Source organism: Podarcis bocagei, assembly GCF_964188305.1.
Source record: "Podarcis bocagei genome assembly, chromosome: 10".
Taxonomy (NCBI): domain Eukaryota; kingdom Metazoa; phylum Chordata; class Lepidosauria; order Squamata; family Lacertidae; genus Podarcis; species Podarcis bocagei.
The window spans coordinates 70,752,943-70,780,127 of record NC_138135.1 but is presented as its reverse complement, the minus strand read 5'-3'; the positions used below and the strand labels follow the sequence as shown (position 1 = coordinate 70,780,127).

At 43.8% G+C, this 27,185-nt stretch overlaps 1 protein-coding gene and 1 long non-coding RNA gene across 5 annotated transcripts in view; one reads left to right on the top strand and one right to left on the bottom strand.

The window, feature by feature from the left end:
* Positions 1-27,185, bottom strand: part of COG5 (component of oligomeric golgi complex 5) — a 172,810-nt gene that overhangs the window by 18,784 nt on the left and 126,841 nt on the right. For all 4 annotated transcript variants that reach the window (XM_081211547.1, XM_081211548.1, XM_081211549.1 and 1 more), the window contains exons 12-17: positions 25,013-25,217; positions 23,144-23,305; positions 21,582-21,681; positions 6,268-6,378; positions 3,126-3,188; positions 2,008-2,111 (exon numbers count right to left, since the gene is read on the bottom strand). In XM_081211547.1, coding sequence (XP_081067673.1) covers positions 2,008-2,111; positions 3,126-3,188; positions 6,268-6,378; positions 21,582-21,681; positions 23,144-23,305; positions 25,013-25,217 — 745 coding nt within the window. The remainder of the gene's footprint in view (positions 1-2,007; positions 2,112-3,125; positions 3,189-6,267; positions 6,379-21,581; positions 21,682-23,143; positions 23,306-25,012; positions 25,218-27,185) is intronic.
* The window catches only part of LOC308596705, a 34,676-nt gene continuing 9,391 nt past the window's right edge, over positions 1,901-27,185 (top strand). Inside the window, exons 1-2 of the long non-coding RNA XR_014012672.1 lie at positions 1,901-1,926; positions 2,747-2,859. This is a non-coding gene — a long non-coding RNA (uncharacterized lncRNA). The remainder of the gene's footprint in view (positions 1,927-2,746; positions 2,860-27,185) is intronic.

Genomic DNA, 27,185 nt, shown 5'->3' with positions numbered 1-27,185 from the left:
AAAACCCTCACTAAGTCTGCTCTTGACTTAAACTGCTCAGAGATTATATGCACAGATGCCTCCAATCTGGGCAGAACCAGTCCTCCAGGATACAAGGTGTAGTAGTAACAAGGCAACAGCGGGGACCAGACTTCAAGCATCCATATCTCAGAGGATTTAGTCAGTAAAGTGAGTCAACAGGTCACATTAGAAGTCTTCTGGTCCAAGCAATTGACCTCCCCCCCAATTCTATTCAAAGTGGCCCCACTTTAGAAAGGGCTGAGGGCCTACGTAAGTTCCAGTCATATATAATAAACCAAAAACGCTTTTAGAAGTCCATGTTCTCTCCGTTCAACTTCCAAAATGTTTGGAAACCAAAGCATGGCTTCTGACTGGCTGCAGGAAGCTTCTGCATTATATTTCTAGGATGCATTATACTTCTGAGTACAGTGGTGCCTCGCAAGACGAAAAGAATCCGTTCTGAGAGTCTCTTCGTCTAGCGGTTTTTTTGTCTTGCGAAGCAAGCCCATTGACGGATTAGCGGATTAGCGCTATTAGCGGCTTTTAGCGGCTTTTAGGCTTATCGGATCAGCTGATAAGCGGCTTAGAAAAAAGGGGGGGGAACCAGCAGGAACTCACAAGACATTGTCGTCTTGCGAAGCAAGCCCATAGGAAATTTGTTTTGCGAAGCACCTCCAAAACGGAAAACTCTTTCGTCTAGCGAGTTTTCCGTCTTGCGAGGCATTCGTCTTGCGGGGCACCACTGTACTTCTCCATGCAAGCCCACCAAGGCAAGATGCAGGGCAAAGCTGCTAACATTTTTTTTTTGGGGGGGGGGGAACAGGCTAAGAACTCAAGGATGGAAGCCTGAGTAAGACTGCTTGGCTCATTCAACAGAAGACTTAAATGCCTGCAGGGGGATTCTCTTACGCCAACTCAACTAATAACCTGAGCAAAGTGATGTTCACCTCTTAATCCAGAGATGGATTAAGACCTTTAGAGGTCCTTAGCACTTAAATTTTTTTGGTGCCCCATATATATCTAGCTCAAAATGTAAACAATAATAAACTGTAAAATGAAATTTTATTTCTCGAAATGAAATGAAACCTACAGGAAGATGGAAAATGTTGATTTCTGTATACTTCCACTTCATTTATATTTGAAAAAATGTTCTCCTATTTTCCCTAACTAAAAAGTCTTTGATCAGATCCTCAAAACAAATCTTATGCAGCATATCTGCTTCTATAATTAGTAGAGACAGGGCGTCCAGCCTGGCTAGTGGCATAGTTGTTCTGTTGGGATTTTTTAATATACCTCAAGTCAGAAAATGAACGCTCAGTTAAGCAATTTGTGACCATTAATGCTAAAATGCTAAAACCATTAATGCTAAAATTAATGCTAAAAGTCTGGCAATGGACATTATCTGTTCTGTGCCCCTTCCCCTGATGCCTTAAGCACGTGCTTATTTTACTTAATGGTTAATCCAGTCCAGCAGACCTTCAGAGAAGGCCCAGGTTCCCCCAAGACGCCCAAATATATGTGATACAAAAAGAAATGTAAGTGGAATCCCTGCTCCCTATCAGCACTTGGGAACTTTATAGAAGAAAACCTTTCAGGCTCGAAAGACCCAGTGAAGGGAGAGAGAACTGAAAACCTGCTTCTATGTAAACAGAGATCAACCAGCATTTATTTCTTAGAAATAATTTTGTGCATCCAGTCAATTCTCACACTCTACTGTAACTTCAAATGTTAAAAACTAAATAATAAAAACAAGTGGCTTTTTAAAAAAATCCTCACTGGAAAATCCTCTTCTCACATTTCATTTTAAAAAGTGTTGTCCATATTTACTTTCCAGGCAGACAAATGATTTCAGCAGCCAGAAGTCCTGCTCCTTCGCCCACTAACAGCACACAGGCTGGCCGCTGAGGCAAGCACTTTTGCCGCAAGGTAATAAATCTCCGGGGTTTTCAATATGGTGTCCATATCGTACACATGTCTAAAACAACACTGAGGTAGTGACTCCATTACCCAGAAAAGTCCTCCTGATGCATAGTGATGATAATAGCCTCTATTGAGTCTCCAACTGAGTTCAGCAAAGGTTGCACAGCGTTTCCCATCAAATCATAGACTGTCTACAAGAAGGATAACCAAGGAGGAAAAAGAATGAGTCAAAAAACCATACAAGACATCAATGTGCTGTCCATGAATACCAAGAGATAAATAAATTATAAAAACTTTGTCAAGTTAATTTTGAACAGTGCTGTTTTGTGCCATGACATAGTTTGTATATTCATACAGATATATCTATATAGATGTGTTGTGCAATATATTTTGAACCTATATATATATGAAAAGTTAAACGTATTGTGCAACTTAACTCGAAATCTTCCCAACTCCTTATGTGGAGCAGTGGCTGAACAAGGGCCAACAATAAAAGAGGCACTTATAACAGGACAAATTCTTCAGGCAAGTATAACATGATGTGACAACCGTTTCAAGAGCTTTCTACAAACTGAAGTATCTGACCAGTATCTGACCAGTTCCACCATTCAAATATGTACGCTTCCTCTTGTGGTAGTTTTTAAATTATGCTGACAATATCGTTTGAACCTAGGGGCTTTTCCTGGAAAGAAGGGCAGGCCAATATATTCCACTATTATCTTAATATGTAATTAAAGATCAATGTAATGAGGTCTAGGCTCCATCCTTCAAAAGAGGCGGTGAATGTTTTTCTTTCAACCTACATCATTCACACATTGAAAAGCAGTGGATTGGGAAGACCATGGATGAAAGCGAATGGAAAGCTGTCTCCAGGGAGAAGTTAAACGTGAAAAATGAAAGCACCAGGAAAGAAGAATCGTCACTTTTAATGGTGAAAAGGTAGGCAGTTTACCTCTGCCTTGCTATCATTCAAGCGCTGCCTAAGAGCCTCTGCTAAACGTTGAGCACTTAGCTAATTCATCCTCACCTAACACAGACAGCAAATTATCTCAAGAACAAACATGAATAGATAGGTTTTCCTGCACGACACCACCACAAATGTTGCAAGCAAATGAATGTGGCTTAGTGTAAAGTGGGGGGCGGGGGGGGGAGGCACAGCAGGTTTCAAATCTATGTAATATTCGTGACTTTTAATATTCACCTACCTTCAAGGCTGTGCTAATAGTTTCCTCTGAAGAGGCTGGAAATGCACTTTGGCAGGATATTACCTAAAAAGAGATGCAGAGATGCTCAATCACATAGTGAGACCCTGGTGAAGCCAACGCTCTCTTACTGCTGCTCATCGCTGGGCCCCACCTTAGCCATGCTCTGGGTACCAGCAAATGTTGGTCTCAGGCCTCCTCCCTCTAGATCAGGGATCAAGCGTCAGAGCGTGTGAAATAAATATCCTGTTTATTTGATTATGGATCTCCAGAGGCTAAGCCAGCAAGCAGGAATCTCCCATCACGATGGAACCCTGCAATCTCTATAGTCTCTGGCAACCATGAAAGCTACACAGTGACTTGTGCATGGATAACTAACTGCATGATATACATAAAATGCCACAAAATGTCACTAATCACACAGTTCCTCTTGGACCTCCATGATTTTTAAATACAGAACTGAAAAAATTCACCTCCTAAATGCTTCTATATCTTTCCCCCCGGCTGACAGCCTTTTAAAAAAAGCTATGGAGCCAACATCTTGTGACACAAAAACCCATCTGTTCCTCCATAACTATTTCTAACTTGTTCAGTGTTCACATTCAAGTAAGGTCCCAGCAATTTCTTTTCCAAATTTCATATCAAGATTTATTTATTTATTGTGTGTGTGTGTGTGTGTGTGTGTGTGTGTGTAAACCAACACAAACATGCCAAAGTGGGTAACACAAAACTCATGAGAATGATTTACACTCTGCCACTGCAATGTGAATACAGGATATAAAAATCAGTGATTTTAAAATATTTGTTTTTGTTTCTTATGGTTTTAAGGTATGGCTTCTAACGTAAACACTAATTTAAATGCTACGGCTGACATTTGAAAAGAAATCCAGCTAGTTATGTGCGTTTGAGGGGGGGCTTTGAGTTTGTGCTTTTCAAAACCGTGTGGCAATTCCATACGACAACTTTTCCCAACCCAGTGTCATCCAGATGTTGTAGACTACATCTCAGCATCATCCTTGATCGTGGCCAGACTGCCTAGGACCACAACAGCTGGAACACATCAGGTTGGGCAAAAGTGCCATAGGGCAGCCAAAGCAGTCTCAAAACGGAGGGGACTTTCCAATGAAATTTGTGACACGGCATAGGGGACGATTGTTTAAAGCAGTGTTTCCCAACCGGTGTTCCGCGGCACACTAGTGTGCCGTGAGACACCGGCTGGTGTGCCGTGGGAGGGAGGCGGGCGAGTCGGGCGCCTAGGAGAGAACAAAACCAAGTGAGCAGCGCGCGAGAGGGAAGCGACCCGAAAAAGAAGCGCGTTCGGAGTCCGGAGGCACTTTTGGGGCTGCGTACGAAGGGAGGGGGGCACGGACGGCGGAAGGGGGCGGGGCGCGGTTGCAGAAACCCGCCAATGCTTCCACCTCATTGGGAAAGGGAAGGGGTTGGGCCACCTAAAGCTCTCCGCCGGGGCCACATCCTGCCTCCCAGCCCCCTTTCCTCCACCCACGGAGGGAGGGATGTTTTTAACACACACACCCCCCCCCCCGCTCACAACCCTTTGGTAGCGTTTCTCCAATCTGAGGCGAGCGCCCGCCGACGCCCCCTTCCCCTGCTCAGTCGCGCAAAAACCGAAGTCTCCTCCCTACCCCTTATTCCCTCAAACCCCGTTTCCATAAGGGGGGGGGGAATAACCCCTTCCGTCGCGCGCAAAGCCCAGCTCCCTCCGCCCTTCGCGGTCTCCTCAGCACTTCAGCCAGCCGTTTACACTCTCGGAGCCACTGGGCAAAACTCGCTCTCAGAAGCGCGCGCGCGCGGAGAGAAAGAGAGAGGGAAACAAAGTTAACTTGTGGGGAGAGAGAAAGAGCGAGCGGGAGCTAACTTGTGTCCAAAGGCAGATACAAAGTAGCCCCCCCCCCCCCGCCCCGAAGGCGACCTCTCTTGCTCTGCTCCTCTGGGGTGGGGAAACCAACTCCACCACGCGGAGCAGCCCCGAGGCGGGGAATTTCGCCCCTTGGTAATGTATGCATGTAAATGAGGCGGGCGCAAGGGGTGGGCGCGGAGAGGAACTCGCGCCTCTGAGGCCGCCGCCTCCTTCTCCTCCTCCTCCGCCCCCCCCCTCAAACCCAGGCGGCGGCGGCGGCAGGAGGCAGCAGCGGCAATAACAGAAGCAGCTGCGCTGACAACAACACGTGTTCGCTCGGGCACCATGGAATTCGAGGAGCTGGGGATTCGGGAGGAGTGCGGCGTGTTCGGGTGCATCGCCTCCGGCCTGTGGCCCACGGAGCTGGACGTGCCCCATGTGATCACGCTGGGGCTAGTGGGGCTGCAGCACAGGTAGGGGACACGGCGGTGGGGGGGGAGACGGTCTGGGGAAGCGGGGGGAGGGTGGGTTGCTTGCGAGACAGCGGAGGAGGAGGAGGCCGGCATGTCCGGGCAGCAGCAGCAACAGCAGCAGCAGCAACTCCCGGCGACGGCTCCTCCTCCGCCCGCTATCGCCGCCACCAGCACAACAGCCGCCGCCGCCTCAGCTGCCGCCGTCCCTCAGTCCCTCGCTCTGCTGCCTCCTCCCACCCCGGCAAGGGGAAGGGAAAAAACTTTCACTTTTGTGCGTCCCTCCCGGCGTGACGCTGCGCGCTGACGTCACGGGGCGGGGCTTTAATGGTGGTGTGCCGCGAGATTTTTTTCCGGTAAACAGGTGTGCCGTTGCCCAAAAACGTTTGGGAAACACTGGTTTAAAGGGGCTTTGGAATCCAAAATACCAAGGCTTGGATCCGAGCTCGTATCACTTCTCATACAAAGCCCTAAGGGGTTCTTTTGTAATGTTCTGCAACAGTTCACAATTTAGGCAAGTGAATTCAAGGACATATACAGTATTATCCTGAACTCCATTACAGTCTCCTAAATTAACAGAAAACTCAAAAGATAGCATCTTTAGGAGTAAAGCACTAATAAGCGAAGAAACAGTAAAGAAGGCAGACATAGCAAATCTATGAGAGAGAGATTGGTGGGTGGGAAACTGGGTTCTAGCCCATTATTCACAGAGACCATTTCAGAAGTGTTTACAACATTCTCTCCAATTCAATTCAGGATTTGTGGTGAAGAATTAAAACCACAACTTAACAATGATTAAAGTATCCCTGCCACTTACTTTAAGAACCGACTGGTGTAACCTGTACAATGAATTCACTACAGCCACGTTTCTTCTTTGACCTTCCGTTAACGGCCCAATCACCTGGCTGGCTTCTCCTTGAGTCGACAGCTGCAAGTAAAGCATACAAGTCATGCAAACTATTTCCTTTTAAGTACACTAATCCAAATAAATACAATTCTTCCCCTTAAATTGGAATGGGAAAATCAGGTTGCATTTAACACTATCTTAATTCCCAGCACAGAAAAAGTTGTCGGAATCACCGCTCGACCGAGCTCTTCCGACGTGATTAACGACCTGCGCCTTTGATAAGGCTCCAAGCACGTTCCCATTACGCAGAGTATCCAGCACAGGGACAGGGAAGAGATGAGAAGTTTGAGCTACGTGCGAAGACTTTTATTGCTAACTATGCAGACAGAAAAGAAATATACATGCTCTCTCTGTGAAAGCAGAGAGCAACTTGAAAACAAAGGAACCGGAAACCAGTAACGTCACATCCGTCACCTGTCTTCCGTGAGACTTCCAACAGTATGGAATCTCTGGAATGCAAAACAGAGTCTTGTGACTCCAAGGACTGCACAGTGGCAACACATAGAAACCAACATCCTCCCCCTTTCTGTGAACACCACTGGGCAGTGTGTCAGTACAATCTCAGTACAAACCCAACAAAAGTGTCCTGAAACTGTTTGGTTTTTTTTACTTCTATGGAAAATAACTCCCTGAATTTCAACCTTTAGGGTTGCTTCTTGCCGCACATTTTCTTAACATGGGATTAGTCTCACGAGCTATACAGGCGCATGAAATTATTATCTAAACAATGAAAGCAAGTGACAGATTCTCCCAGCAGATTCAGGAGCTGGAGCACTTTGAAAGCCTCACAGGGACACACCCAAGAGCCGGAGGACTTTATTTCGCTGATATTACACAGGAACAGGAAAAATGCAGAACGACGCCACACTTCAGGCAGAACCATCTCTGCATAATATTGCCAGCAGGAAGAAAAATAGCAACTACAATCTATCAAGGGCGTGAGGCCACCCAATTATATATGCCACAGGGAACTTGCCCAGTCAACCAGGAAACGTTAAGTTGAGAAACAGCCAGGCTGGTACAATTAAAAAATAGGCTCAAGCATTCCCCACCATGGGCGACAGATACACTCATTGTCCCAACCTCCTAATAGGTCACCAGTAAAAAAAGCCAACGTAGCAACATTGAAACATCAGGGAAAATCCCAAATTAAGCTTTAGCAAATAAAAGCATTATTTAATATTATTTCACAGCAATTTTTCAGTTGTCAAATTATGTTCCAAAACAAAAAGGTACCTGTGGTGAATAAAAATATTGCTCTCTCAGTACTGCAACCCCCATGCCACATTTCCAAAATGGTTGACGGGGGTTTACTAACACCAAGCCGTTCCTTCAGGTGGGAATTAAATTCTGACAGAAAGTATCTAAATATACATGCACAAATCTCCCTCAGAGGTATTTCACCTTCAGGAATGTTGATTCATTCTATTCTCCACATTGCTTCAGCAGAAAACACCTTTTAGCAGAGCATACTGTGATGCAGAAGGCACGTAGCACAGTTAAGAGCTAGAAGCCTCAGGACCTCTGTCAGATAAAAAAGAAGAAAATCCACTCTATAGTTTCCAGTAGCATTATCCTTTCAGGGACCATCGCTAACCTCAATCTGATTTAGGCAGACTTTGATGTTGTTTTGCGGTCTGAATTGAACGCTGCAATGAATTTTGCAATGAAAATTAGGTGGGGCTCAAGTTTTTAAAAGGGAGGAAGAAAAAAAGGAAGTTCACTAAATTTGCCAGTCATTTAATGCCATTAAGCATCTCAGACAATGCACCAAAACAGAACCATTCCTTAGACTAGATACTAATTTCAGTACCCTGAAATTCATTAACGTCTCTTCCAGTAATCTTCTACCGTTAAATCTCTTCATGACAAGAGTCTGAGAAGCAGAGACGGACTTCGTGGGGAATGCAAGCGTTAGGAGGTCCAGGCGCTGTAGGCTCCTGGGCTAGTGAACGGGCAAAATTGTTTGCAGTAGCAGTCAAGCTGATTTCAGACAAAGGCAAATGCTTTCTTTTCATCTGTTTCCAGCTCCGCATATTTTGAGTAAAACACCAGTAGTTGCTCAAATGTTGAAGAAAGAAATGCTGGAGCAGCTTTTGGGAGGGAGGTGAAACAGCTTGCAGGGAAAATAGGGGACTATATCAGAAACCCAGAGAGATAGGCAGGGTATAAATATATTATTATTATTATTATTATTATTATTATTATTATTATTATTATTATTATTATTATTATTATTATTCCAATGAACTCTGCTCGCAGGATGCTTAGGCCACCAGGAACTAGGTAAAATTTCAATATTTTATAAATGGTTTTTATGAAACTGTTGATAAGTTTGGTCTTAAATTATGATGGGTTAGGGCAGTGCTGGACTGCCAACTAGGCAGAGTACCTATCTATGGGCCCCACACCTTTTAGGGGCCCCGCGACAAAACATCAAAATAATATTGATTTCATCTTGATCTTGTTGGTTGGTAAAATAAAAAATATATTAGAAGATAATCTGCTAGGCTCCTGGCCCCGCAAGATTCTGACTGCCTTAGAGGCCTCCACAGGGTTAACTCTGGCCCTGGGCTAGGGCCTGAAAGACCCGAGTTCAAATCCCCAGTCAGAAGCTCATTGAAAGACCTTGGCCAGTATTTCTCTCTGCTTAGATCCACCTCACAGGATTTTTGTGGGGAATTAAATGATGAGTGGGACACAGGTGGCGCTGTGGGTTAAACCACAGAGCCTAGGACTTGCCGATCAGAAGGCCGGTGGTTCGAATACCTGTGACGGGGTGAGCTCCCGTTGCTCGGTCCCTGCTCCTGCCAACCTAGCAGTTCGAAAGCATGTCAAAGAGCAAGTAGATAAATAGGTAAAGCTCCTGCGGGAAGGTAAATGGCGTTTCTGTGCGCTGCTCTGGTTTGCCAGAAGCGGCTTAGTCATGCTGGCCACATGACCCGGAAGCTGTCTGCGGACAAACGCCGGCTCCCTCGGCCAGTAAAGCGAGATGAGCGCCGCAACCCCAGAGTCGGTCACGACTGGACCTAATGGTCAGGGGTCCCTTTACCTTTACTTTAAATGATGAGTGGTTGAACCCATGTACATCAACTTGAATTTCTGGGGTTAAAAGGTGGAGTATCTGCGCAATAAATAATTTGCAATCCAGGAACGTTTGAAATATGAAGCTGAGCGGAGGAGGAGCAAAAATCAAGGGAAAAGGCAGTGCTGTTTTACAAGGCAGGGTCAATGTGGCCCTTGGACAAAGCGGTGGCAGCAGAGGAGGAATAGCTTGCTGCTCTCCAATTGGCTTGCTGCTCTCATACACAGGCTAGGAGAAGAGCAAATCTATTCACCCACAATGTAAAGCAGCAGTGAGGCAGCAGCTTCCTTCCTCTTCCACCTCAATGCTGCGTTTTCTGGGTGCTGCCCGAAGCAGCTAACTCACCCCATTCATTGATGGGCCGGCCCTGGCTAGATCAACAGATATATGAGAGAAACTCATCCTTGAATGTGTCAGATGCTAAATGTCTGAGACATGCGCAGCAGAGTAAGAGCCCCATGTCGTTAATTAAGCCAAGCGAAATCTTCAAATAGAGACTCAATTTCATAGGCATCCTCAGAGAGTTTTGTGTCTACCCAACCGTATTCTCACATTTCGGGGAACTGTAAATCTTGATCGTGAACCTTTCAAGGTTTCATGGTTCTGGTTCTAAAGAGAATGGTTTACACTGGCATGAATCAATTCAAATTTCCCATTTATTTTTTTCATTTAAAAGAGTAGGAACAGTTTAAAAAAAACACACCAGTGACTTACATTTCTAAGTGGAAAGAGCAAGATTTACACGTATTATTCATAATAATTGTAGTGCATGCCATATTTCTGAAGTGTTCAGGGTATTTCATGCACATTAACAGTTCAAGAAACCCATACAGTAGGCTAATGCAATTATTCAACATTACAGTTGAGAGGTTGAGACAGGCTGCCTGAGATAGGGAGAAAATGGCTGAGGTGATATTTTAACCTGGGGCGTTCAATCTCACAGGTCATTCCTTTCAATGATATTATACTAGCTCAGTGCTTAGAGCAGATCAACAAAGGCTTCTTTCATGTGAGCTGAACGCCAATGAGTCACAGTGAATTTAAATAAAATAGATTTTATGGAAGTGTTGCTTTTGCACTGTTTCTAGTAAAACAAACTTGAGTTTGTACTGATTCCTGGAACATATTGACTGTTTCCTGTAAGTCTGGATCAATTAATCAAGTTTTGTAATGGACTTGTTAAGAGTGATGATATTGCTGATATAGTTGTATCGGATGCAAACCGCTTTGAGTGCAGGATTTCGGAAAACAAGGTACATAAATAAACACGACTTTCTGGTCTTGAGAATATCTGTCATAAGACACTGCTGTAGAATTTAAGAATCAACAGATCACTTTGAAATTTGGAGCTTTATTTAAACTGAAAATGGTACAACGGCCAAATTAAGAGCTGTGCTTCTAAGATTGTTCTGCAAAAGACCCAGCATTGATGTTTATGGGGTATTTAAAGGGACTTGGATGTTCCGAACAGAACAGACCATGCAGAAAGTAGAAGTTCCTACCTTTAAAGGTGGGGCTTCTGAAAGATGTGTCCCACTCTGCTTTTAGGATTTGCAGAACAAGCCTTGTAGCCGACCAGAGTGGCTGGGGAGGCCCGGCCAGATGGGCGGGGTACAAATAATAAATTGTTAAATTGTTATTATTCTATTGCCTCACCACAATATTAGGGAATATTAGGTTGAAATATATATATATATATATATATATATATATATATATATATATATATATATATATATGTTTAAATAAACAATTGACCAGTTTATCTCCTGATGGTGCTTCCCCAAAAGTTCTTCCTTGTGACCCTTCTGGAGTTAAAAAAATACAGCCCTTGACTGTGTGAAAATTATTTTGATAACTCATAAAATCAGCCTTTGGCAATCCACAATGTTTACAGTTTTTCAAGTCCATACACTCCTATGTCTATGATTAAGTCACAATGATGTGCCTTCGTATGACATAAAAATGGTATTATGGATTCATTTTAATGTGTCAAATACAGAACTCCAATTCACACAACAATTGTTTACCACTCACAATGGCATGCTAATAATAATCTTTATTGTGGTCCAACGACCCATAACATGGATTCAGAATAAAACACAGATTAATACAGGGAAGGGAGACCGAAGTGTTATTTGTTTAGTCATGGGTATGTTGATCTTTAATTTGTATGACAACTGAAAGAAACTTTGCCACGGCCACTGTGATATCATTGGACTTGTCGTTTAGAAGGTATTTGGTATAGTAGATTAACCCGGCCGATTTGCCAATAGTGGTTTAATCAATAGTTCCCTAGCTTGGTCATATTGTTCGCAATGCAATAAAATATGCCTCATGCAGTCAATGTCCTGAGAGCATACACAGACCCTATTTTGATAAGGGATACCTCTCAGTCTGCATAACGGCATATTTTGCCATCTTAAGTATGCCAGGTCTTCAAATTAAATACAGTATATGATATGGACAATGACAGATGTGTCACCCAAAGAAAAGGACTAATGAGTTGGTGGAACTGACTTGTGGCTCAGTTGCTGCCCTTATGCTTATCTAAATATTTTCTGAAAATGTCACTTCAGGGATTTTTATTTTATTTTAATTTTTTTGCAGTTTGCAAGCTTGCTCAATTTTATTCTTTCTAGCAACTTGCAACATTGAGCAATTAGACAAGAGGATTAGATTCATTTTCCTCGAGCTGTCAGACAAATCCCATGGCTAAAATACAACCTGCATAATGATTCATCTTTGATCTGCATATAGCTTAATGTAGCACTTTAATTTTTTAAAAAAACAAAACCAAATAATAAAGGTAATGTATCCTATATGTGATGCTTCCTAATTTAGACAATATTTCTGTCTAATTCACCACTAAAAATCCAGGCTGTAATTTCCTTATAAAATAAAAAGCTGAAACTTGGGAGACAAAAGCAATTCTTCCAGCGTTCTTTCCTGCGCCATAAAATAACATTCCATAATTGCAACAAAATTATACCAGACAGAGGTCCATCCCAAATAAGTCATGGATGGCACTTGAAACAAGTACTCCTGAAATTAATCCAGGTGTAGGACTACGCGAGACTGAAGTACATTGAACCAAGAGAATAGTTTTCCAAATGCACACACACACTCAGGGCAGCTCTAGACATGGTTTCAGACAAGTGGGTACAAGAGATACCAATATATCCAGCCCGTAGTCAGGAAGGGCCCCTAAATCTGATAAGTGAAAGAAGAAAAGAGCAAGTCTCTAGTTCTCCTAGAAATAAAGTTATGAAACAAAATGTGCAGGCATCATTCTAAGCCATTTCTGTGAGATGAACCAGCCTGCCTGCTTCCACCTTTCAGTGCTTTTAGCCAATGAGTGAAATCAGAGCTATGGCTGACAAGTGAGTTGCTGGACACCAAGTAATAGGAATCCCTGATGTCCTAAAGAGCTGCAGTTCCCACCTCCTGTTTACTGTACTTTGACTGCTTCATTTTACGGTAATTTCTTTGTTCTTGGAATCTCTGCAGTTTGACCTTCCTTCCTTCCTAGCAACTAGGATGCATATTTCTTGCGATGGGCTCCTCTGAGATCAGGTACTCCCTAAAAGTTTTTCTGTCGATACTACCACACAGTAAGAAAACCGCCGGCCCCAGCAAATTGCCAATGTGAAAATCTGAAAAGAGTTGGGGATTCCGATTTGAACAATGCGAGATGGGACACAGGGGGCTGCAGGAAAATGTGGCGGATTGCCTCAAATTGGGCAATTTCTGCCCTCCTCCATTAGCTCCCTGCACCTCATAGCTCATTATTTAAAGGTAAAGGTAAAGGGACACCTGACTGTTAGGTCCAGTCGTGACCAACTCTGGGGTTTCGGCGCTCATCTCGCTTTATTGGCCGAGGGAGCTGGTGTACAGCTTCTGGGTCATGTGGCCAGGATGACTAAGCCGCTTCTGGTGAACCAGAGTAGCGCACGGAAACGCCGTTTACCATCCCGCCGTTTACCTTCCCGCTGGAGCGGTACCTATTGATCTACTTGCACTTTGACGTGCTTTCGAACTGCTAGGTTGGCAGGAGCAGGGACCGAGCAACGGGAGCTCACCCCGTTGCGGGGATTCGAACTGCTGACCTTCTGATCGGCAAGCCCTAGGCTGTGTGGTTTAACCCACAGCGCCACCCTAGCTCATTATTTAGGAAGGTCTTAATTGAGTGGGACATGGTTTCATGTCAAAGCAAAGTTATGCCTTTACCCGACAAATCGTTTTGAGTTGGAAATCTAATCTGGCCTGGTTGCATGCAAAATCACCACCAATTGATGCAGATGAAGGAAAAGTGAATCTGAGGAGGAGCAAGTGAGTTATCTGTTCTCTCTCACATTTAACTGCCTCTGCAGGATTCATTAATTCCAAAGCTGTTTTTGGCCTCCCTTTGCAATGTTCCCCTTATATAAAGTGAACACAGCAGAGTTTTATATATATATATATATGAGAAATAGTATTGACTTTTTTTAAAAAAGGGCAACTAGAACAGCATGCAGACAAGGCAAAAAGACAGCATTGTGGAGCACTCTCTGTGGAGGCTAAACATCAATGAGCTTAAGAGAGAGAAATAACTTAATTGACAGAAGGAATTTCCCTTTTACTGAAGACACGACAGTAATTCAATAGCCATGTTCTCCCTGTTTTCTTGGGAAATGTTCACAAAAGCTTATAGAAAAAAAATATTCATATATTCTTCAAAATATTCTTTTTTGGGGTTTTTTTTGTTTTTTTGCTCACTTGTGATGTTGGGCAGATATTTATCTCTTACAGAAGGATAGAAAGAAGCTAAAGAAAATATACGAGTAACGAGTACCTAAAAAGCAACGTGGCAATAATTATTTTTGTTTATTTTTGTATCCTTAGGGAAAATGGGGAAGGGTTTCTTAGACTCTAAGGAAAGCGTTCCTCATTTCTAGACATCTGAATTTTCGTGTTCCCAGCACAACACATTTTTTATCTATGTGCAGCAGGTGGGCATGTTAGTGTATCTCAATCCACCCACATGGGAAGCTTAACAGAAATAGCATCAAAGTAAAAGAACATACAGTACTTATAATACCACTCACATACTGCAAGCTAACTGCAGACATAACTCAAAATGAAGGAGAAATGATTTCTTTTTTTTTTTTTAAAGGGTAGTCATTTGGGGAACAATCCTTCATTGACAAAGAGAAATTGGATTACTTTGTCCATTCTGACTCTAACATCTAAGAAATCACTGTATGCTTGTTTGCCATTTTTGCCATGTTATGGAACCATTTTCCTGATTAATGCTTTCCATCGGGAGGGAGGTTTTGCCACGGAAGCACTCCCACTGCCAGGGAGCCCAGTGCAATCTGGGTGGCATCTGCTACAAACACGGCTGCTCTGGAAAGTTTAAGAAGTGCTTTGTGGGCCTGATTTGGGCCCTGCTGTGGGGTGCACTCAGGAGATCCTTGACCCACGTGGTGGATGCTCTCGAAAATCCAGAAGCAGTGTGAGCCCGCACAGATGGCAAGTGCATTGGCAACATGAGACCATCTTGGGGCAAAGTCCAGTAGCCATCCTGCCAGCTTGCCTTTTGTTTGGCCTTGTCGGCTACCAGAGGCTTCAGACGCCTACCAGCCCAAAGACACCATCAAATTCATGAGCAGCTAGATGTGGTGGTGATGGAGGGTGAATATCCATGTGCCAGGGAAGGACACGGTGGACAAAGAGGGACATGTTTTGGTGAGGCCATCTGGGTGTGGCCTACAAGCTCTGTCTGGGTGTAAGGACCCAAGTATTGGCTGCTGCTGCTGCTTCTTCTTCTTCTTCTTCTTCTTCTTCTTCTTCTTCTTCTTCTTCTTATTTTATTTATATCCCACCCATCTGGCTGGGTTTCCCCAGCCACTCTGGGCGGCCTCCAAAGATGAAAAATACATTAAAATGTCACACATTAAAAATTTCCCAATGTCTTCTAAATGTTAGGTAGTTGTTTATCTCTTTGACATCTGATGGGAGGGCATTCCACAGGGTGGGCGCCACTACCGAGAAGGCCCTCTGCCTGGTTCCCTGTAGCTTAGCTTCTCGTAATGAGGGAACCGCCAGAAGGCCCTCGGCGCTGGATCTCAGTGTCCGGGCTGAACAATGGGGGTGGAGACGCTCCTTCAGGTATACTGGACCGAGGCCGTTTAGGGCTTTAAAGGTCAACACCAACACTTTGAATTGTGCTCGGAAACGTATGTGAGATTGTAGTCTCTGGCAGGGCTTGAGCAGGGGGAGGCCGCAGGTAGACCTTCCACTTAGTTGCACTGTTGGGCAACAAAGAAGAAAGAGGGTTTTTTTTTGTTTTAGTTTTAGAAGAAAGGTAGGTAGGTAGGTAGGTAGGTAGGTTGGTGGAAAGGCAGGAAGGGTGACTGAAGGCTGCCACTCCAAGGGTGAGGCTTCAGATGAAGGGGGAAACAGAGGAATATGACAGAAGCAGGAGAATAAGGCCAGAAATGAGAAGAGGAAAAACAAATTTAAAGTCCGAAAGAGAGGGAAAGCGAGAGCCAAGAGCAAGAAAACTGACTGGGAGCCGCCCATTTCCTGAATCGTTTCCCCCCCCCCCCCGCTTTGTCATCAGGGTGGAGCCAGAGCCCAACTCAGCGACTCCACGATGTAAGTAGGAAATGAGCCAAATCAGTAGGGGCTTTGGAAAGGACACCATCAGCCATGTTTCTATTGGCAGCACCTCCCAATAAAGCTACCTGACAGCCGCCAATTTACAAATCAGGAGGCATCTAATAGTTTGGGTGGTAACACTTTTTATCGTCTCCCTTCTGTCATGGCAACCACGACCTACACATACAGAATTTCCCAGTTGCTTTCAACCCATGGCTAGAAAGGCATCCTCACATGCCAATTTCTTTCTCCGTGCTGAATTACAGCAAAGCTCAACAAGCAGACCGCATGGTGTTGATAGTATACGTTTGTCAGAAATTAATCCTAAGTAAAAGCAGTGACAAAAAAGGCTGGGTTCTTAATTAAGTGTGCACACTCAGAATGTAAGCAACAGGCTTAATTAAAAGAAGATCAATGAGCGACTGTGCTCAAAGAAAATAATATATTAGGATGCACAAATAACAAGTAGAGCAAGCATTAATATTTTAATTTGAAAAATTGCATGCTCGTTACTACGTTGCCGGCACACTCTGTACACACAACTAATGAATAGCCCAGACAAAAAAATGGCACTTTTGTGCGCATTCTGATAACACAAAGAGGCACATTGTTTAGGAACATAAAAAGCTGCCATATGCTGAGTCAGGCCATTGGCCCATCTAGTCTTGTTCTGTCAACACTGACAGGCAGCAGCTACACAGGATTTCCAAGACCTACTAGGAAATGCTAGAAATTGAACTCTGATAATTTTGCCTAAGTGTATTTTTTTTATTAAAAAAAAGAATGTGTTTCAAAATGGTAGTTTATTTCAATATACACAATCAAGAATGGTGGGAGAGTTTTGTTTTTTGTTTTGCAAAGAATTGGCTGTATTTATGGAAGATGGGTCTATCAATTGCTGTGATTGCCAAACAGAGCTTACATGTACAAGGACTGTACAACTGACTACTAGCTGTTGGGAAATTTTGAAGGTTGTCAACACCATGCCTTGCTTATAAGCATCTTTGAGGCACTTTGCTGACTGCTCATGGGGAAGAGAAGCCTGGACGGATTGGTGTTACCTATAAATTCTCGTGTAAATCTATCACAGATTTCATTTGTGACAAAGTGTGTGTGTGTGTGTGTGTGTGTGTGTGTGTGTGTGTGTGTTATCAAAGCAGGCTGGAAGGCAAAAAAATAATAATTGGTAATTTACAACAAACATAATTTCCTGCAGGCTACAACTTGACTTTGAAGCAATTAGCTCAGGCTAATTTTGAAAATCAGATTAGGCACACCAACTTGATTGATGATGGTGACATATCAGCACCTCGCTTCCTAGATATTTTCTTCGCATTATTTGTGTTCTCACTGACTGTGCTTTAAATAAGAATTTCCTTGCTTTCCACACCCTTGGAAAAGGCAACACGGTTTTCTACAGACCTGTAAGAAGAAACCTACTGGAGGCTACATAATGAAGCACATCTACCTGTTGAACGCAAACTCTTACAGCTTTTACAGCCACTATTACAGTGGTGCCCCGCAAGACGAATGCCTTGCAAGACGGAAAACTCGCTAGACGAAAGAGTTTTCCGTTTTGGAGGTGCTTCGCAAAACGAATTTCCTATGGGCTTGCTTCGCAAGACGACAATGTCTTGCGAGTTCCTGCTGTTTTTTCCCCCCTCCCCCTTTTTCTAAGCCGCTAAGCCGCTTATCAGCTGATCCGATTAGCAGATAAGCCGCTAAAAGCCGCTAATAGCGCTAATCCGCTAATCCTTCAATGGGCTTGCTTCGCAAGACGAAAAAACCGCTAGACGAAGAGAATCACAGAACGGATTCTTTTCGTCTTGCGAGGCACCACTGTATTTCCTTAAGCCACATTATTTCCTTAAGCCTCCACTGAGATCACAGCACCAATAAAATGGGTTGAGGAGAGGGAAAGGTTAAGAAAATGCATCCCTCCATTTTTGAGAATGAGCTGCTATGAATTTCTACCATTCTAACCCTACAGGGACAAAAAATCCATGTTGCCTTTTTCTATAGGTTATCACATTGAAATAGTTAAGAGGTCCTAGGTCCCCAAGTGTTCACTAGGGTCAGTTCCTCAGCTGCTCCACTGAATCCAGACTTCTATTAAAATATCTCCTGACCCCATTTACGGATTCTCCCTGTATATTCTTACGCAGGTACATCCACCCACCAGACATGCGGGGTTAGATACATAAACTTGAGAATACGCTCAGACCAGAACACTGAGAAGCAAAATGCAAACATATACAGACTCAAGGGGGGAAAGCAGCCAGAACAAGGAGCCATTTAATGCAGAACGCTCCTATCCTATCTTAACATAACTGACCTTTTATCCTTAACTCTTTCCCATATCTATTTCTCTCATCTCGCTCCCTCTGTCTCTGCCACTCTCTGCCAGCTAACAAAGTCACAGTGTTCAGGGTGTTCCAGCGAGAAACTTCTTCAAAAACCAATCACTAGCGGTTGATTAATTTGATTGCATTTTATCCAACTCTTCCTCTAAAGGACTCAGTGTGGTCTACATGGCATGCTTCTAAATCACCAGGGTAGGTTAGGGAGTATACTGTATTTAATTATGGGGTATCAGAGTTTTTAGGGGGCTAACCAGGCTGGGATAGCAGACTTGTTGGTTTCTGAATGTCTGATGTAGATTTTTTTCAATTTCGTTGTTCTGTATGGGACAATGACAATAAAGATTATCGTATCATATCGTAACAAGTGGCCTAAGCTTCGTGGCATGGTGGGGATTTGACGGTGCGGTCCCTTACTGCTCTGAGTGCCGCAACACGCACAGGAAAACATGGCAATCGTGCAAAACCGCAAACCCTTCTACCACAACAGAACCCGTTCAACTTCAGGGGTAGGATTCAGATTTTAGCAGGTAATGCGCGAGGTGCTATGAAAACTCTGCTAGTTTGGATGCACCTGCTCTGTTCTGACGAAGTCAGGCTTTTTGTTTTCTGCATTTGTTTAGAATTTTTTACTGCTTTGGGTCTCTGTGTCTGAATGACTACTGGCACATGGCCACGAGTCTCTCGCAACAGAAAGGCAGCTAATACATTTAAAAAAATAAAAGCATAGCAGATAGAGGAACTGGCTTGTCAGTGACTGTGTAGTACAACCAGGAAGGATGGGGGCATGCACAAGCATTTTTTTCACGCAACCAGAGGCACTTCTACATATGTGTCCCCTGTACAAGCCCAGTTTCCTGAATTTTGAAGGCTGTTACTGTCACATCCTGCAAAAATATCACTAACGCAAAGCAAAACGGAAGGTTGCATTCAATGCAGCACTAAGAAACGTCCCATCAGCTCAAGGATTTCTCCGCACACAACAGAATGTTCTCCCCCTCTCTGCACCGCCCCCCCACCATACAGTCGTACCTTGGATCCCGAATGCCTTGCGACTTGAACGTTTTGGCTCCTGAACACTGCAAAGTGAGTGTTCCAGTTTGCGAACGTTCTTCGGAAGCTGAACGCCCGATGCAGCTTCCAACTGAGTGCAGGAAGCTCCTACAGCCAATTGGAAGCCATGCCTTGGTTGTCGAACGTTTTTGGAAGTCGAACGGATTCCATTCGACAACCAAGGTCCGACTGTATATTCCAGGTTTTTGTCCAACCGTCTAGAGCAGATGTGGAAGGTGTGCAGGGTGCATATTGGGAGAGAATTGATGGATGGGGGAGTCATGTTACACTAGCACTGATTGTTATAGGCGTTAATTCCCTCCCAGTGGCACATTGGAACATTGTAGGAACACGGGATAGATCATGGGTAGGCAAACTAAGGCCCCGGGGCCGGATCCGGCCCAATTGCCTTCTAAATCCGGCCCACGGACAGTCCGGGAATCAGCGTGTTTTTACATGAGTAGAATGTGTCCTTTTATTTAAAATGCATCTCTGGAATATTTGTGGGGCATAGGAATTCGTTCACCCCCACCCCCCACAAAAACCGGTCCCCTGCTGTAAAAGTTTGCTGACCCCTGGGATAGATGTGTTAGTGTTCCTAGTCTGAAGATGAGTTACAGTGCATGGTGTTTTCCCTACCAAAGTTATCAGGATTTCCCACCCCAAATCCCTCAAAGTCATCTTTCAGTGATGGGTGTTTGGCAGCTTAGAGTCACAACAGCTTTGAAGGCTTCATACTTCATCAAAGCTAGCCCTGAAGAACAGGGTCTTCAGAACAACTGATGTGAAACAAAAGCAGCAGCAGCAGCCCCACATTCCTGTCAGTGTTTTTTTTACAATTTGTTTTTATTCTGAAACCACTTGCCTCTTTCGAAAGCACGCTTCTTTCTGAATCACCCTCAACATGGCTCTGAAGACTGAATGACACATGCAATACGAAACTCCACGGGCCCTGAGGCCTTCTTAGCATTTATGGCTGCCATGCCTGCTTTGACACTTCGCTGACAAAATCATCTTGGCTTGTCCTTAGAAATATTTTGTATTACAGAAACTGAAGGCCGTTTGTTTATTTGCAGGAAACTAGTTTTGTACTATTCTAATTTTTCAGGTTTAAAACACTGTTCACCAACATGGCATCCTCCAAATCATAGAATCATCAAATTGTAGAGTTGGAAGGGACCCTGTGGATCATCTAGTCCAGGGGTTGGCAAGGTTTACCTCGCCTGGGCTGGTTTACTCCAGCGGAGATCCCTCTGTGGGCTGGATTGTGCGCGCCCGCAATTTCCGGCACCTGCGCAGACACGATTTCCGGCACCACAGAAGCAAGTCTCCGTGCCGCGCTGGTTTAGCAAGGATTTGCCGAGCAGGCAGCTCGGTTTGGGGGCAGCTTGGGGACCAGTTAAATGATCCCCATGGGCTGCTTGTGGCCCATGGGCCTTAGGTTGCCGACCCCTGATTTAGTCCAACCTAGTCCAAGTTGCAGGGGTCGAACCTGCAACCTTGGTGTTTCCAGCACCATGCTCTAACCAACTGAGCTAGCCAGGCTCATAATACTATTTGAATTACAAGTCCCATCATCCTTGACCATGCTGACTGGGGGTGATGGAAGTTGGAGTCCAACAACATCGGCAGTGGCACAGCTTCCCCGGCTCTCCTACAAAATGCAGTTGTAGGTCTCTGTTCTGAGTCACAGCCTCCATTATCACTACATCTGCAGGATTGGTGAGAGGATAGGTGAGAGGTTTACTTAACACCACGCCACCCTTTCTAGCAAAATCTTTTATGATCCACCACTTTGGGTGGGGAGCGTTTTCCATGCCTGCAACAGAGAAGCTTGTGAGAGGAGACCTTCTCTGTCTGCAAACCTCCCTTTCTGTATGTGGAGAAGGAAATCCACCACTCAATCCTGGGAATAAGACTGTGCCCCGAGTAATTCTGATCCACAAAATCTGAAAATGCGTAACTGGAAGTATTTAAACATTTCAGCTGTTCAAACTGCACTGCTGTTTTTGAGGAGCACTGATGACAGAAGGAAACACATTTTTAAACCTAAAACGATTTCACAACTGAGAATTACTTACAAGCTGTTCAGACTTCACACTAAAGAGCTGTATGGTCTTTGCCACATTTTTTGATACCGCCAAGGTGAGATTTGGATCTACAGCAGCCACATTCAGCTCACTAGAAACAAAAGGCAAAAAAAAATGACTGTTTAATCACAATTCTTCAACTGTTTTCTTTCTATTTTAGACACAAAACAAGGGGGAATAACATCTTCTACACACACTATGTTAGGATAATGAATTTAATTCATCTAATTCTGAATGAGGTTATGCACCATTCACATAGTGACTTTCTTTTGTACTTTTTTACTTGTTCACAAATAAACTGTGCTTTAAAATTTGTTCATAAATGATCTAGAGTTAGGGGTGAGCAGTCAGGCAGCCAGATTTGCTGATGACACCAAAACATTCAGGTTGGCTAAAACACTAAATGTGAAGAGTTCTGGAAGGATCTTTCCAAACTTGGTGAATGGGCAGTAAAATTTGATCACAGATTTGTTTCTCGTGTGCAGGAGAACTCACCCTAAGGTATCTTTCATACAACACTCTCCACAGATCATAATGCAATACCACCAATGTTGGCATTCTATAGATCGCAAGAGCAAATATGGATACCCTTCTTCATCAGGTCTAAATTCAATCTATGAAAGGAAATATTCTTTTTTTTTTAAAGAACAGCTTCATGCTTTCAAAACAGTTTGACCAGCACTTCATGTTCAAAATTGCAGCACAGCCACCCATGTGACCAAAGAGAGGTTATGATATAGAGACGCAGGGGTCAAATAATTCTTCTGTTCTGCTTTTTGGTCTTCCCATCCACATAGCTTTTTAAAATTTTATGCCGTAAGTTCAAAGCTCTGTGCCACTCTAGATCAGCCTTTCCCAACCTAGTGCCCTATCCAGGTGTTATTGAACTACAATTCCCATTATCCTTGACCACTGGACATGCTGTCTGGGGCTGATGAGTCTCAAAACATCTGGAGGGCATGAGATTGAGTAAGGATATTCTAGACCCTTCTTAGATCATGATTATGTCTCTACTTTCATCTCCCTTGGAACAATGTGGCATATGCTGAAGGGAGGGATAATGTTCCTATTATGAAAATTTTTAATTCTTCCAAAGACATTTTTCTCCAGACCTCTCCCTCAACCATTACCTCACAATTACTTTCACACAGTAACACATGGTGAAACATACAATGTAGGGCTGGGCTCTAACAATGTGGCAGGAACTTTTATGTCCACTCCCAGGCCAACTAGGGCTTAGACACCTTTTCTTTTTAAACTACCTTCAAATTCAGAACAGCAGCAGAAATGTCCAGAACAACATCTCCAGGAAGTAGAATCTAACGTGTGCAAACACAGAAAGAGGTCCAAACAGAACTATCTGGGTTTCTCCAGTTTGCACAATAAAAATGCATGAGATAAGCTCTGATTTAATTTCAATGCTAATTGCTTGGATAATTAATGAGGAATCAATCATTTAGCAGTAACGAGCTTCCATTTCCTAAACTATAATTTAGGGAGAGGGGAAAATCACGCTGCATGTTACATCCCAAAATTTATTACCAACACTTTACCTTGCAATGGTTTTGATGATGCTGTCAAGCTCGTCAGCTGAAGGAGGGTTGCGACCTCCAGGGGGAAAGACGAGGTTGATGGGGTCAAAGAGCCGCGATAATGACTTTGACAAGTAGGCAGCTTCATAAAGTTGCAAAGAGTCTTTCAGGGCTATTTCTGGACTGAGTAGTGGGGAAAACGGGTTAAGATAAAATATATTTCCTTTTTTCAAACAAAGTAACAACAACAAAAAAGCAACCAATTTGGGGTTGGACTAAAGTCTACCTTAAAGAAACACCATCCCTATTTTCTCAGCTCTTACTCAAATTATTCTGAAGGCATGCAGATCCTTTAGAGTAATTTCTAGTGGGAAAGTATGCAAAAGCCTATAAAGCAAGTATCCCGACTTTAGGAGCAGCTACACTTACTAAAGCGTTAATTGGCAGAGTTGTGTGTAGCTCTAGGAATTAATCTTCTCCTTCGAAATGCATGAAATGTTCAATTAGCAAGCAATTTTTCTAAATCAAGGTCTTTCTTTGAGACATTCAATGTTAAAAACGGAACATTTCCTAACTTAAAATAAAGTTTGCTGTAGTTACATATGCCATACACATTATATTGTTCTGCTTTTAGTATAAGAGGCAAATTTGAGTCCCTGACCCCAAATGATACTGAGGAACTCATACCAGCTTCTAACCCAGAAGTGAAAACCCATTGAATACATTACCGCCTGTCTTTTATTACTGACCCACCCATAAGGACCCCTCAACCTGTACTTTCAGGAAGCACTGTATAACAGCAAACTGTTGTCAGGAATTTTAGAGATTTCCCAAGACACTCCAGCGGGTGTCTTGCACGCACCATGAGACAGAAAACAATATAGCACTGCAATCTCTATCAGAATTTTAATAAAGTTTTTTTTAATTCTCTGGGGACAGTAATGGAGAGAACCTGCAGCCCTCCGGGTGTTCTGAAACTCCCATTAGTCTCAGTCAGTATGATCAATGATCAGGGATCATGGGAGTTCAGCAACATCTGAAATGCTACAGGTTCCCCTACTCTACTCCAATATCTACAATGGTCAAATGGTCCCCCCTCTAGAATGAGATCGACGTTTGACACAGTCAGGCCAGTGGACATATTCAGTCCCAAAGAGATGTTGCTTTGGGGAGCCTTAGTATGACACAGTTTGAGAACTCCAGGAATGGAGTGTGTCAGAAACAGCCCAATGATTCAGCGCCTCACATGCAAAATATCTCACAAACTAGGCAGGTGGGAGATCAGAAACCCATTTAACGTTTGTCTACTTCTGTCCAAGCCCAACAACACTGTACAGTACATGCCAGCAGTAGCAGATTCAGTGGCCTAGTCTGCACATCACAATATATCTCAGTTAATGGTTTACCATGAATGTGTTGAGCAGGGCTGTTGTGCTCCTACTTCCTACCAAACAAATGGAAACAAACAAAGACCCCTAGCTTAGTGTTATGTCCGAGCCACATATCGTGGTTTGTGTTGCTCCAACAAGCCACCATCAGTGAGCCAACAACAAACTTTGGCTATAGGCTGAGCTTCATTGGAAGTGAAACAATCTCCAGTTCTGACATAATGCTAAGCCAGGCTCACGGTTTGTTTCCTCAGCGCATTGGGGTATTGAGCATTCAAGGTAAATCATTTACTCGTTTGCGGCAAATCATTAACTGTGGTTGATTCTAGCTGTGGTTAAAAATCATGTACACTGTAAAAAAATAATGCCCCAATTGGTAGAATGAAATAGCACATTGTTGTTAATTAAAATGTTAAAACAAAATGCTCTATGTTGTAGGGAATACAAAGCTTCAGAGTCTAGAATTTTCTATTTTCTAATTATATATACACAATATACATACTCATAATCCTGTTTCTTTTGCATGAAAATGTCCTGTGTATCATCTTCTATCTGTTGAAGTTCTGCAAAGTGTTCGGCAGTGCCATTTGTAATGAAACTTCTTTGAATATTTTTGCTATATTGTTGAATACGCTTCCAGAAATCATTATAGAGCCTCAGTAATTTAGGGTATTCGCCTTCAAAAGCTTGTTTTAAAAACATGGAAGCTACAACACAAAAAAAACCAAACAAACCCATAAATATTACTTGGAACACAATATCAGTTTCTGTGATACCAACAATTCTTGTCATTTAAATTCAACATAATACGGACACATAATGTTTAAATAAATGCAGTCCTTATTACAAGGCCTCTATGGGTGAAATTTCATCCCAGAATTATTTTCACAACCTTACAGGATTGCCTTACAAAACACTATTCAGAGTTTTTTTGCAGTCCTAATGCAATGTTCCATCCTGATCTTCATTCCTTCTTTAGTGTTAAATCTGCTTCTTTATAAAATAGTTACCAATCTCTCAATGAGAAATAATTTTCATTAACATTAGCAAAGGAAAATAAAACTTCTTGTCTTCTTACTATTGGATGGTTTGCGTATAACGATAAGCCATAGTTTGTTTAACAAACCATGTGTTAACAATGACCATCTCACAGATGATTAAAAAATGGCTTCAACTTGGTGAGTGTCCTGGGGACGGGGTAGTAATCAAACAAACCATGGTTAAGGAAGAGTGCTTGACACACGTTAAACAAACCAAAGTCTGAAAGCCATGACTTCACATCAGAGTTTGTTGCCAGTAAACAAAACATAGTGAAGTCAATGGACAGAGTTCCCACATACTACTAAGTCATGGTTCAATAAACTATAGTTGAATAAACCATGTTTAGCATTTTGTGGTAACTAGGCCAGTATCACTACCTTCTCTCAGGGCATAATTTGACTAAGGATCTATTTTCAATACAATGACTCAACTCTGAAACACAAGAAAAGATTAAAGTGTCCCTGAGCAAATGTCCCTCCCACTACTGAGTAACTATAGAGACCCAACACATACAGCTAAGAGGTAAAGTCTCTGAAATCAGATGGAAGGATTTCTAGATAGGTTTCCCCCCCTGCAAATTAAATACTGTGTCCCTTCTCAGTCACCAGCAGAATTTCCACATATGATTTAAAATATCATTAATCAGAATATATAGACATGTACCTCTCTTCACAAGAGAGGCTGATTTACAATTTGTTATACAGTGGTGCCTCGCAAGACGAAATTAATTCGTTCCGCAAGTCTCTTCGTCTTGCGGTTTTTTCGTCTTGCGATGCACGGTTTCCCATAGGAATGGATTGAAAATCAATTAATGCGTTCCTAGGGAAACCGCCTTCAGACCAGGTCCGGGGACAGTCTGTCCCCGGACCTCTTCTGAAGGCTGGGGGGGGGGGGACAAGGGCTTTTCTTCCCACCCCCAGCATTTTAAAAAACCCTGGGACAGCGGAGGACTTCTCCGCTGTCCGGGGCGATCTTAAAATGCTGGCGGGCGGCATTTTAAAATCGCCCCGGACAGCGGAGGACTTCTCCGCTGTCCGGGGCGATTTAAAAGCCCCTGGGAAGGCAGGCAGGGGGGACAAAGACTTTCGCCCCCTGCCCGCCTTCAGAAGGTGTCCCCGCCCCCCGCCCCGCTTCGGAACAGCGTTCCGAAGTGGGGCGGATGGGGCAGGTGTTCCCCCGAGCGCTTCTAAAGGCGGGCGGCGGTGAGGGAATCCCTTGGCCCCCCGCCGGACTTCAAAAGAGCTTCGGGAAGTCCGGCGGGGGGCCAAGGGATTCCCTCCCAGCCGCCCGCATTTAAAAGCACTCCGGGGAAAGCAGCGAAGTGCGCTGCTTTCCCCGGAGTGCTTTTAAACGCAGGCGGCTGGGAAGGAATCCCTTGGCCCCCCGCCGGACTTCAAAAGAGCTTCGGGAAGTCCCGCGGGGGGCCAAGGGATTCCCTCCCAGCCGCCCGCATTTAAAAGCACTCCGGGGAAAGCAGCGAAGTGCGCTGCTTTCCCCGGAGTGCTTTTAAACGCAGGCGGCGGTGAGGGAATCCCTTGGCCCCCCGCCGGACTTCAAAAGAGCTTCGGGAAGTCCCGCGGGGGGCCAAGGGATTCCCTCCCAGCCGCCCGCATTTAAAAGCAGTCCGGGGAAAG